Source organism: Grammomys surdaster, unplaced genomic scaffold, assembly GCF_004785775.1.
Source record: "Grammomys surdaster isolate TR1022 unplaced genomic scaffold, NIH_TR_1.0 125429, whole genome shotgun sequence".
Taxonomy (NCBI): domain Eukaryota; kingdom Metazoa; phylum Chordata; class Mammalia; order Rodentia; family Muridae; genus Grammomys; species Grammomys surdaster.
Genome location: NW_021620296.1, coordinates 749,560 through 762,311, shown reverse-complemented (window position 1 = coordinate 762,311; position 12,752 = coordinate 749,560). Strand labels below are relative to the sequence as shown.

Genomic DNA, 12,752 nt, shown 5'->3' with positions numbered 1-12,752 from the left:
GATCCTACCTGTTTGGAGCTCCTCACTATAGCTAAGTCTGATAGGCAGGGCCCAGAATGGGTCCATCCTGCCAGCGCCCTACACCCATCGTCCTGTGCAATGCAGCAGCCCGGGCAATAAGCTCTAGAGCCCTAGATGTGAGCGGCAACATCCTTCATTGGTGGCTGCCTTGATGGGTCTGTACCTCAGTTTCCCTGGATGCTGATTGAGGCTACCTGGGGACTGCGGGACAGGGGGAGGCTTGGGGACCATAGTAGGGTACCCTGAAGCTTGGAGTGCAGGATTGGTGGTGTCCAGTGAGGTGGGAGCCTGGGACTCTCCTCCAAGTCCCGCTCCTGTCACAGTGAGCTCCTGGTGGGTATCAGGCAGAGAGATGATGGACAGACTTTATTGGCAGACAAGGAAGGGACGGCAGCATCCCGCAACACACAGCTGGCATCTCCATCTTAGACACTGGGTGCATACTGTAGTGCCAGGCGATCGAAATCGTTCTCCTATAGCAGGAGATGGGCCACACATGAGATAGCACAGCCTTCTCCCTCCCAAGAGGAACCCACCCCATCCCTAGGAACGATGCTCTGCTCACCTTGGCCTGGTACTCCTTGATGAAGGGGTGGGCCCTGTGTGCATCCTTTAGCTGTGACAAGTATCGGTTTGTCACCTGAACAGAGTGGGTTGGAATTAGCTGGCCAGATATGGGAAACCAAAAGTGACTCCACCCTGCAGGATAGAGTGGGAGCAAGGGAGGGAGCCTGACCCCCACCCCCACCCCAGAGCCAGTATATGCTTACAGAACCTGGGCAGCACACCCATAGCTAGTCTCAGGTATGCAGCACAGGCTGCAGGGAGGGAGTGGCCAAGACAGGGTGACTGCTGATGAGAGGACGTGTCCTAGATTCTAGGACAGAGGTTCTCAACCTTCCTGCTGCTGTGACAGTTCCTCATGTTGTGCTGACCCCCAACCATAAAATGTTCTTTGCTACTTCTTAAGTGCAATTTTGTTACTGTTATCGACTACAATGTAAATATCTACATGCAAATATGTGGACGGTTCATCTGACCTTCATGGTGAGAGTCACTGTTCTAGGACCTAGAAGGGAGGTAGCTCCAGCCCAGCCCTGTCTATGCAGCGCTGAGGATGGCTGTCCTTGACTGGGACAGCTCAGCAAGCTGCATCCTGGTTACCTCTGCAGAAAGCTGCACCAGCTTCCTCTTCCCCCTAGGTCTCCAGCGGTCCCTGCCTGTCCTGTACCCATCCTCACCACCATCCTGAGGGGCTGAGGCTTGCTATAGCCTACCTCAGGGGCTGAGGCCTACTACAGCCTACCTCAGGGGGCTTGCCCAGGTGCTGTGACAGTACAATGAGGTTGAGGAGGGTCTCAGGGTGGCCGCTGTCCTGGAGAAAAATGAAGAATAGGCAGTCAGCAAAACCTAGGCCTGGAATCCAGACCAACATGACTGAGGCCAGAAAGAGCTAGCCTAAGCTATCATAGAGAAGGTAGGTAGTACTAGGCTGTCCCAGATTTTTTTGCTATGCACTCTGCAAGGCAGAGGGACCAGGGCCTTGTGCCTCCTGCTCAGCCTGGCCTGGATCTGTCCTCCTAGCTTTGGGGGCACCAAGTTCCCCTGCTCCATGTGGGGTGGTGGCTGTGAGAGGCAGCTGGGTACCTGGTCGAGCGCAGGCCTTGAACCCAGGAGACCGTAAAGGCAAGTAAAGGGATGGTACGTGTTTGGCCTTTCTCCTGGGCCCTGGTTCCTTTCACTTAGGGCAGCCCTCTACAGCCCCTCCCAAAGAGAGGTTTGTGTCACATAGAAGAGGTAGAGGGCGTGACTACAGGCCGCAGAGCCTCAAGAGATCATATTAATGAGATACCTAAAGGCCAGAGGGCGTAGCCAATTAAGCATTCCTTCCCAGGCCCTCCTCCACTTGCAAAAGGTATTTAACCTCAGGCCCGCCCTGAGTCCGCTATGACAATAAACCTTTTAAAATCATGGACTTCCTCTCATCTTTGGGGCCCGCTGTGGGCAGTTGTGGAGAAGGTCTTCAACTACCGAGCCACAGTCTAATCTTGCGCCAAGGATCTCACTGTGTTCCAGCCATAGAGTCCACCAACTCAAGCAAGCAACTTGAGCCAGCCGAGGCCCAGCCAAGCAAGTCACCATGGTGACAGGGTCTCATTTCCCCACGGGGCACTGGCGGAGCTCATTTTCTTGTCATGTCTTGGTCCTTCTGCGGCCTCTCAGTGGCATCTGGGAGCCCAAGGGCTTGAGACCAACCGATCCTCCTCGTGCGCCTTCTTACTGGGGGTCACCAACCCAAGAGCTCCACCCCAGGGGGACCTCAGACTGGGATCTCCCCACGCCTGGAGTGGAGCTCTGTGGCTTTAGTTGAGTTCCCACACTTCTGTTCCAAGCTGCGGTTCCAGGAACCACAACTCAGCCCAACAGGACCCACGCCCATGCGCAAGCTACAGCCCCACAGCTACACACTAAACTGATGGTTAATTGTGAAGTCACCACCCTCACCCTTGCCCCCAAAGTCACCAGCCTTTGTCCACTGAGGCAGGAATGGCAGGCCAGCTTTAGGTTGAGGGTTGGGAACAAGCAGACAGAAAACTAGTTGTGCCAAGTCCCACAATAGTGCCCCTGTGTTTGAGAAATCCCTAAAGCCTGTGGCCACAATGGTCTCTGCTGATCACCTGCTGCCAGGCATGGACACTGTCCTAATGATGGACCCGGGTCCGGCACAGCCAGCAGCCTGTGTGTGGTGTAAGAGCCTGGTGGTAGTCCAGCAGGAACTGCAGACTTCCCTTGTAGGGAGCTCACTCCATACAAACTCATAATCCTCCTGTCGTAAACGCCCAAGTGCAGTGGTGACAGGCCTTCTCCCCAGTCCTTAAGACACTTCAGAGCCTTGTACACAGAAGGCAGCGCATGGACAACGCCCGTGTCCTCCTAAGGACAGCACAGGGCACGCCTCAGCCCAAGGCCCTTACTCAATTTGTTTTTATTTTTTTGTTTTCGTTTTCCCAGGGCAGGTTTTTTTTTTTTTTTTTTTTTTTTTTTTTGTGCAGCCTTGACTATCCTGGAACTTACTTTGTAGGCCAGGCTAGCCTCAAACTCAGAAATCTACCTGCCTCTGTAGGGACCATCGTGCCACAATGCCTGTGTGCCTCTGTATGCCTCTTAAATTTCAAGTCAGGCCCATCACCCCAGTACTCTGGACACTGAGTAACAAGGACTGCAGGGTGAAGGGTCACGCTGGAGCGCCCCACAGCGGGCAGCTGAGGAGGACGTGACTCTGGAGAGCACACGTGTTCACTAGTTAGGGAATCAATGGTTTCCATGGCCAGCTATGCGCTTCCAATTGTCTGGGGTATAGTAACGGTGTGCTGGGATGTCCATGACAGCCAGGGTGTGCCCACCCACCTTGTCCAGTGCCTCTTGCAGCACGCCCTCCGCCGTCTCCCAGCGGCCCTGTGCTGAGTGGCAGGCTGCCTGGCCATTGAGCAGCAGCAGTGTGGGCGAGCACTTGTCGGCCAGCTCCTGGAATATGTAGTAGGCTTCCTGCAGCTTCTCACCGCCCTGTGAGGACACCTGTGTCAACTGCTGGTCACCTGCTGGCCCGACACCCTCCATGACACAGCCCAGGGAGAGACCCTCTCCAGATCAGCTCAGGCCCCACCTTCCTTCCAGCAGAGAACCCTGGGTAGAGGGCTGTGAGACGCACATGGGCCACACATCCCTCCTGCCACTCTGCCTGGCTCTAACCACTGTTATGATGCTGTGGGAAGGGCTCCAGGGATGTGGTGTATGTGTTGGGACCACAGGGACAGTGAGTCTCAAAACAGTAAAAAGCAGTGCAGCCTGTGAGAGACTGTAAGCCCAGCTACTCTGAGGGCTGAGGCAGGACAGAAGTTCAAGCCTTGGCTGCTCAGAAGATTGAGCAGGCAAAGGTGCTTGCTGCCAGACGTCAGCCCCAGAGCTCCGCCCCTCTGCACATGCACACCCCATCCCAGGACACTCAAGCATGCAGTCCTAGCCCTGCCTGCCTACAGAGTAAACTCAAAGCCACCACGTGAGGCCTTATAAAGTTCTGTCTAAAATAAAAATTAGCATTCTTTTTGGCTTTTCCAGACAGGGTTTCTCTGTGTAGTTCTGGCTATTCTGGAACTCACTCTGTAGACCAGGCTGGTATTTTACTCACAGAGATCTACTTGCCTCTGCCTCCTGAGTGCTCTCAAAAATTAAAAATTTTTAAAAAGGTCAAGGAGCTGAAGATGGGTAAGCAGCTATCCTTTAAAAGGACCCATTGCAGGCATCCACTGGGCACGCCACCAACTACCTGGAACTCTAGCTACAAGGAACTGACACCCCCTTCTGGCCTCTTCAGACACTGCATGCATATGCACAAACCAATCTTTAGGAGGGGCAGAGTGTGGGGTTCATGCCTGTATCTCAGCACTAGAGTGATGAAACAGGAAGATCAGAATTCTAAAACGGCCTCAGCCACATGGCCAATCCAATGACATCCTGGGCTATGTGACACTTGCCTTTAAAACAAAGCAAAACAAAATCCCTCAAAGCTAAATTTAAATAAGAGTAAGTAAAATATGGCTGGGTGCAGTTTAGTTTGCAGCACTTGCCTGGCACGAGTAAGACCTTGGGTTCCATGCCAGTCCCATAAGGAAAGAAAAAAACAAAAACCCAAACTGGAGATAAGAAAGTAAACCTCCAGAAAGCTTGGGGTCATTCTCACCCAAGAGCAGGAGCATTTGAGAGGCCAGAGCTGAGCTCTCCTGTAAACGCTACCAGACAAAAGAGCTCAGAAAAGATGCCAAGCCCAGGAACCAGGACAGGGCAGCTGGCAGGAGGCAGGCAGTGTGAGCCAAGGATACCCAGCCTGTCTCCAGCCTGTCAAAGGAGGCTGAGAGCAGAGCAGAGCCACTCCCAATCCAGGAGACACACAGAGCGGGCTAGCTGCCTGGCTTGGACCGCTTCCTCCAGGAGCCTCTCCCATGTCTGGAGGGCTCTGCCATTATGCTACAGGTGAGGCTTGGATTAACAGAGGAGTGCACCCACAGGAGTGACACTTCTTAGTCCCTACCCCCGCCCCTATTCCTGGGGAGCTTACCACAGCCAGATTGACCCAAGCAGTAGCTAGTTGGGTGAGAGTGGCATCCTCATCTTGGTCCTGCATCTTCTTCAGCTCCTTCCTGGGACATTGAAGGGTGGGCACTGAGTGGCCTGGGGACCCCAGAGCCTGGGGATGGACCCTGGCATACTTTCCTACTAGTCTGTGTCCAGCTGATACGAAGACATGGCTGGCCCACCTGTTGCCCCACATGGTACAGATCCAGAGAGATGCTACCCAGAGACAGAGCTCAGTTGTGTGGTAAGCTCCAGCCCTGCCATAGCCTAGGGAGCTGCTACTCTGCCCCCAACAACCCCCACCCCATCCCCCAAAGAACTGTGATAGGACCTGGCTTCCCACATGTCCTGTGCAGAGCCTCCCATCACGCCACAGGGCAGTGTCCACCCACAGCATTACAGAGGAAGCTGACAGAGTCTCCACACCCTTGTTCCCTGTAAAGGGCTCCAGGTAGAGGTTAGGTAAAGGGTGGTGTGTCACTTGTATGGGGCACAAGAAGTAAGAAACTCCAGGGAAGCTGAGGCTGACGTCTGGGGACTGTGGTCCTGGCTGTGGCTCACCGGGCTAGGTCCAGCCTGTCCAGCTTGAGGAGGATCTGAATCGTCATGGCCGTGCTGTGGACAGGGCAGAGACAGTGGTTGGCAGGTACCTGGCCTTGCCAAGAGAAAGACTTCCACTTTTCCAGTGAGATGGCAGGGGATGGGGATCTTGCCTGGGCTCTGTACAGACCTGCAGGGAAGCCTGCTGACTGCACTCCTCTGCAGGCCTCTGTGTGGGGTGACAACACAGCACACTGCTTGATGCCATGGGCCTAGGGTACCTCAGCCTCTGTCTCAGCTCTTGGGAAGCTATGACGCATGTGGCCACTTATCCCTTGCTTCCCTTCTGGGCGGGCTGGTCCCAGGCCCTGTAGCTGCCAACTCTGTGTCCACTCATCTTCTATTTACTTTTCCTCCAGTTCCAAGACAGAACCTGTCATCATCTGCCCTTTTCTTTCAGACAGGGTTTCATGTAGCCTAGGCTAGACTCAAATTTTAGATTAGCTGGGGGTGACCTTGAACTCCAGACCATCCTTACTCTACCTCCAAGTTCTGAGATGACAGGCAGAAGCTCTTGCCTCCTCGCTCCCACTTGAAACAAGCTCTCTCACTGTGTTGCCCAGGCTAGCCTCAAAACCCTAGGATATCTGAGAGATGGTTCAGAGGGTAAGCACTTGCTACGAAGCCTGATGATTTCAGTTTGACCTCCAGGGTCCATATGGTGGAGAGAACCAACTCCTGTATATTGTCCTCTGCCCTCCAGCACACACTCGCACTGTTGCACGTCTGTCCCCAAATTAGGGAGGAGAAAATATGTATGTATGTATGTATGTATGTATGTACGTATGGATGGATGGATGGACATATGGGCTTGATTCACCTCCCTCAGTTTCCTAGGAGATGGGATTTTAGGTATCTGCCTGCCCTGCTTAACCCTCCTTCCTGGTTTTTTGGGTTTTTTAAAATAATTTTAAGCTCATTCCTTGACAACTCATACATGTATATAACATATCTTGATTATATTCCCCTTACCCTCCCTCTGGGATCCTTCAGCCTGGACTTACCTAGTTCTCTTTTGTTTGTATTTGTGTGTGTGCGTGCGTGTGCACATGTGCCCAAGCACAAGTGTGGAGATCAGAGGAAGGACAACTTGTGGGAGTCAGGGCTAGCCTGGACCCAGTGAGAACCTGTCTTAGAGAAGCTGGAGGCAGCAGGCTGCAGGCCACTCACCACTCAAGACCGTCGCCCTGGTGCAGGGTGCGCAGGGCTGCATCTGGGTTCTGGTCGTGGAAGTAGATGGAGGCAGCCATGAGCAGGAACGTGGTATTGGTCACATCCACACTCCTGCTCATCTCTCGATCCAGCTCCTGCACAATGCTGTCCCTGCGAGATGTGGCCACTCACTGTGCGGCTAAGGCAGGAGTTGGCCTCACGCCTCTGAGGGATCCCCTTCTTCAGGAGCAGAGGTGTGTCAGCCCAGGGGTGCACAGGAATGAGCAACAGAGCGGCCAGGCCATGTTTACAGAGCACCAAGCGATCCTAACATGCAGCATCAGGGGCCAGCCACCATTCTCACACAGACGGCAGAACAAGTTGGGAGATGTGTGAGCAGGCACTCCAAGCCAACTGCGTGCTGGGGGGCTGCATGTGACAGCTGAGAAGCTGCATCAGAAGTTGTCACCTTCTGGGTGGTGAGAATCCTAAAGGCCTCTGTGCCATGAAGCAGGCCAGAGACTGTACCCTGGGGACGGCCAGCACACTGCCATGAAGGGCAGGGCTGTTGGGTCCGAGGCTTAGGACAGGGCTTGCCGAGCCCTGGTTACCAGAGGCACATGCTCATCACACTCCTCATACAGCACTGCAGCAGACTGTCTCCACCTCCACTGAGCAGGAGGGAAATGGAGACACCAGAAGTGAAGGGGTAGGAAGGGAGGACATCTTACCCTCTCTCTGCAGGTTGGAGTAGACTCTGGGCTGCAGGCTATTTGGATCTAGTGGCAACCGCCCTGGTCAAGCCTTACCTCCGGTTCTCACTGGAAAGGTACTCAGCAAACATGCGTACAGCCTGGAGCTCTGGAGCCGAGGAGGGCTGGATCTCGTCCAGGACCACGCCATACTTCCACTGCGGTCACAGGTGCATATCAGTCCCTCCCACCTGAAGGCTTCGTGTCCCTCCACAGCCCACATCACCAACACACTGCTCAAACCAGCAGTGCCATGTGCATGAACAGTAGGCAGCTAGGGTGTCACGCTGTCCCTGCTGCTGTAGCTGGGGACGCATGTCAGCAGTGTCAGGACACCTTCCCTCACCTGGCAGACCTCTTCCTGACACCTATGGCTACTTTTGGAGCCACCTGTCCCTTATTGTGCCTTTCTTTCCCAGGCTGCTCTCAGACTTGCAGCAATCCCCCTGCCTCAGCCTTCCAAGTAGTAGGGATTACGTGTGTGTCACTATGCCCTATTGGGAATGTCACACACAGTTTTTCCACAGTGTACACAGAGCATGCTAGGCTGGGGCTGGTGACACACATTCTGTGACAGGCTGTTTATCAGGCTCCTCCTGGGGCACCTCAGCCCTGGGCCAGAGTGAAGAAGACCTTTTCAGAGGTCACTAGAAATTTATCTTTTTGAGCAGGATTTTGCTGTGTAGCCCAGGGTACCCTCAAACTTGAGCTCCTCCTGCCTCAGGCTCCCAAGTGCTGGGATGACAGGCCTGTGCCACCTTGCACAGCTTGCGGCTGTTTTTAGAACCAACAGGTGAAAATACACCTCACTGTCGTATGTGGGTAATGATGAAGCTAGGCACTGTAGCACGAGGGAGGTGGAGGCGGGAGAAGCAAGGACATCCTGGGCTACATAGTGAATTCAAGGCCAGCCTGGGCTATGTGAGATGGTTGCCGAGCCTGATGACCTGAGTTCAATTCTCAGGACCTACACAACAGAAGGACAGACTGGAGTCCGACAAGTTGTCCTCTAACCACGCACACCCAACCTTCCTCATGATGAAACATCCTGACACAGGCCCCTGGCTGTCCACAGCTTTCCTGCAGAGTACCTTCCGCCCTTCCCCAGGCTGCCCACACTCACCTGTGCGAGGTATGCTCTGTAGAGGAAGACATCCCTCTCCACTTCTCTCTCAGGACTGGACAGCTGTAAGGAGGAGATTGCAGAGTGAGTCTGAGGAGCCTGCTGGGCAGTTGCCCTGGTGGTGCTCAGGCTGAGAGCTCTGGGCCTTAGCTGGAATCCAGGAGACCCAGAAGGCCCAAAGGAGCCTCCACAGAGGGCACACAGTGGGCAAACCCTGATCTTATCTCAACTGATACGAGCCAAGGAGGCTCCGCCGTCATCCCAGGTTTTACATTCCGCAGTGCCATTACGGTCCCAGCAGCAGCAGCACCACTGCATGCCCCAGCCCTGCTGGGTGCTTGACAGCCCAATGAGTTTGCCTTTGATTTTATTATTTGGGGGAGTTTTGGAGACAGGGTTTCATGTAGACCAGGCTGGCCTCAAACTCACTACATAGCTGAGAACCGGTCCCTGTATGCTGGGACTACCTGTCTAAATAAGTGACTTTCAAAGGACACCCACAGAATGGCACCATCAACACCCTCCCGCCTCTGCAGCCCCATGCATAAAAGAGGAAGCTTCCGGACCAAGGGCCCCAGGGCCTTGCAGCTGTAAGTGTAAGAACAGGATGGACCTGCAGACCTAGTTAATGGAAGCTGCAGAAGGTGCTAGCCCGTGATCCCAGCACCCAGGAGGCTGAGGCTAGACCTAAACTCAGTGAGACTTTTCTGAGGATAAAGAGTTCAGGCCAGGCTGGAGAGATGGCTCAGCGGTTAAAAGCACTGACTGCTCTTCCAGAGGTCCTGAGTTCAATTCCTGGCAACCACATAGTAGCTCACAACCATCTGTAATCTGATGAAGAGGGATCCGATGCCCTCTTCTGGTGTGTCTGAAGACAGCAACAATGAACTCATGTACATAAAATAAATACTTAAAAAAAAAGAGTTCAGGCCTTCCCAGCATCCCTAAAGCCTGTACACTAGAGTGTGAAAGAGACTGACGGCTTTGGAAAGAGTAAGGCAATGAGACACAGGAGACTAGAGCCGATGAAGTTTTGACAGGGGTGGGAATGAGACGTGGGAGACTAGACCCACTGAAGTTCTGGGCACACAGGCCAGGCCATTCTGCGGTGAGTGGGTATACATACTTATTTTAGTGAGCGCCCAGGATGGATTCTTCTTCTTTTTTTTTGGTTTTTCGAGACATAGTTTCTCTGTGTAGCCCTGGCTGTCCTGGAACTCACTCTGTAGATCAGGCTGGCCTTGAACTCAGAAATCCGCCTGCCTCTGCCTCCCAAGTGCTGGGATTAAAGGCGTGCGCCACCAACGTCCGGCCCCAGGATGTATTCTATCGCTCCTCCTGCCTCAGCCTCTGGAGTAGCTGGGACCACACACCCTGAGGGGTCCCTGATCACCGCAGTCTAGGACCAGCAGCACTCATGGGGCCAGAAACTGCATCAAGGAGAGGCCCTGCCTCAAGCCACCTACAGTTCTAGTGCCCTCCCTGCTAGGAAGAAACAGATATTCGATCATGCCACCTGTGTGCAGTCTGAAGGTTCCTGGGAACTCAGCTGAAGGACTAGCCTAAACTACGAGACACCATAAGGTCTCCAGGTGGAGACTGATGGCTGATGTCTGAGGTGGGGCTGCTGGGGGGCCTGTTGGTACAAAAGGAAAGATGAGAGAGAGAGGTAACGGAAGCTTGAACCAACACTGGGAGAGGACACAGGGTGGGTTAGAGGTGAAGAGTGCCTGACCTGCATACAGGAGCCTTGCTGTCATCCCACAAACCTGAAAGGCATAAGGAAAGGAAGGAAAGAAGGTGCCAGTACCACAGAGAGTCACTGAAGTAGATTGCTGGGCCAATGACTGGTGACTAAACATTGTCCTGCATTCCTAAAGTTCAGAGTCCAGAATCAGGAACTCACACCTAACCACATAAGTCCTCAAAAGCAGAGACGCAAAGTACTGATCAGAGGGAGATGTAAGGGTTCTAAGGGTGACAGGATCCCACATCTGGCTGCTCTGAGACGGGAGAAGAGCCTGGGACTAGAGAGAACCTTCTAGGAGCTAGACAGCATCAGTCAATACATCACCACTGGAAAAGCTAGGATGTGCTGCTTGTCCAGAACCTTAACAAAACAGAGCTTTTAGCCTGGTAAGGATAAGCTCCACACACTTTACCCTGGCCATGCCCCAGACCCTGCCACTTCCTGACTGCCTGCTCTGCCTCTGTTGCCAAGGCTATGTTACCTGGAGTTCCATCAGCTCCATCCCTCACTGAGCCCAGCAGGAATGCTGTGCTTCCACGTGAGTGCACAGTGAGGAATGAGTGACATGTGACCCTGTCAACAACGCAGGCTGTTGCAAACGCTGTCCCATCTTTAATGAATTAAAGACAAGCCGAGCATCATGGCACAGGCCTGTCATCCTGCAACTGGGAGGCTGAGGCAAGAATGCCGAGCTTAGAGACAGCCTGGGCTAAGTGAGACTGTTTAAAACAGAAAACAGAACCAGGGCTGGGTCTTAGTCCCCAGAGCACTTGCATCAAAGCTGTGCTTTGCAGCCCCAGTGCTGCATGGCTGGGCACACAGTGATCCCAGCACCCCAGAATGGAGGCACAAACATCAGGAATTCAGTGTTCTTCAGCAACATGGGGGGTTGAGGCCAGCCTGGGCTAAAGGAGACTCCATTTCTTTTATAACCAAACTTCTCTTTTTGGCAGGGGACTGAGGCGAGGAGGATACAGTTCAAGATAGGGTTTTTCTGTGGCACTCTGGCTGTCCTCGAAGTCGCTATGTAGATCAGGCTGGCCCAAAGCTCAAGAGATCTGACTGCCTCTGCCTCTGAGTGCAGGTATTTAAGGCACGAGACACTACTTCCGGTTTAGGACTATTATCAAGACAGATTACAGTATTATCCGACTGACCTAGAACTCCTCATGAAGATCAGGCTGACCCTAAACTTACAGAGATCAACCTGCCTCTACCTCCCAAGTGCTGAGATAGAAGGTGTGCACCATGATGCCTGGCTTTAGACACTTAAAAAAGGGGGAGGTGAGCCGGGCGGTGGTGGCGCACGCCTTTTTTAATCCCAGAACTGGGGAGGCAGAGGCAGGCGGATTTCTGAGTTAGAGAGTTCGAGGCCAGCCTGGTCTACAGAGTGAGTTTCAGGACAGCCAGGACTACACAGAGAAACCCTGTCTCGAAAAACCAAACCAAAAACAAAAGGGGGGGGGGGGGAGAGAAACGAAATACTAAGAGGTTTTAAGATGGAGCCAGTGGCGCACACCTATCACCCCACCATTATTACCCTGACTTCAGGTCAGCCTGGGCTACAAAGTGAACCCAGTCAATCAACCAATAGAATGTTGGAAGCTGGGCACAGGGGTGCACGCCTGTCATCCTAGCACTGGAGGAATAGAGACTGAAGGCGCAGGACTTCAAGGTCAGCCTCGGTTACACAGTAAATTCAAAACCATCCTTGACTGTAAGAGAAACACAGTCCTCTGACCAGAACCTCAGAGCGCGCCGGAAGCTCCTCGGCACTCTGCCCACCTTCACGCGCTGGGCCTCGTTGATGCACTGCTGGTAGCTGCCGATGTAGAAAGCGTTCTTCACGTCGAACAGCTCGTCTACCTCTCCGGAGCCGCCAGAGACCGCGCCGGGAGCCGGAGGAGCCATGTCACTACACCTCTAAGCGGCCTTCTTCCTGGGAGACACGTAGGCCGGAAGAGGGCCCTGCCGCCGGGAACTATGGGAAACGTAGTTCTAGGAGACCTGCCTAGAAGCGTTGACACAGAAACCGTGCAAAACCTCCCAAGGACTATAGTTCGGATTCCGTCAACAAACACAAAGCCTTCAGGGCCAAAACACTGAAAAGAGGTCGAATCTGGGACTATTTGAGTTATTTGGAGAGCGTGGCTGCACAGTGGCTCTCCGTGACGTGATATTCATCTGCCAACGCACTTTCACAGCTTTCCCAGGCTGGACTGCT

The 12,752-nt window shown here is 53.6% G+C and overlaps 1 protein-coding gene across 1 annotated transcript; it reads right to left on the bottom strand.

Moving 5' to 3' along the window:
- Positions 1-368: 368 nt before the first annotated feature.
- On the bottom strand, positions 369-12,638 carry Cope (coatomer protein complex subunit epsilon). Its single transcript, XM_028786083.1, has 10 exons — positions 12,314-12,638; positions 8,779-8,841; positions 7,713-7,813; positions 6,922-7,074; positions 5,713-5,766; positions 5,135-5,216; positions 3,430-3,585; positions 1,328-1,396; positions 587-661; positions 369-494 (listed from the first exon to the last, which is right to left on the bottom strand). Exons 1-10 carry the CDS (start codon positions 12,437-12,439, stop codon positions 447-449), a joined length of 927 nt encoding a protein of 308 aa, XP_028641916.1. The 5' UTR covers positions 12,440-12,638; the 3' UTR covers positions 369-446.
- Positions 12,639-12,752: the final 114 nt, after the last annotated feature.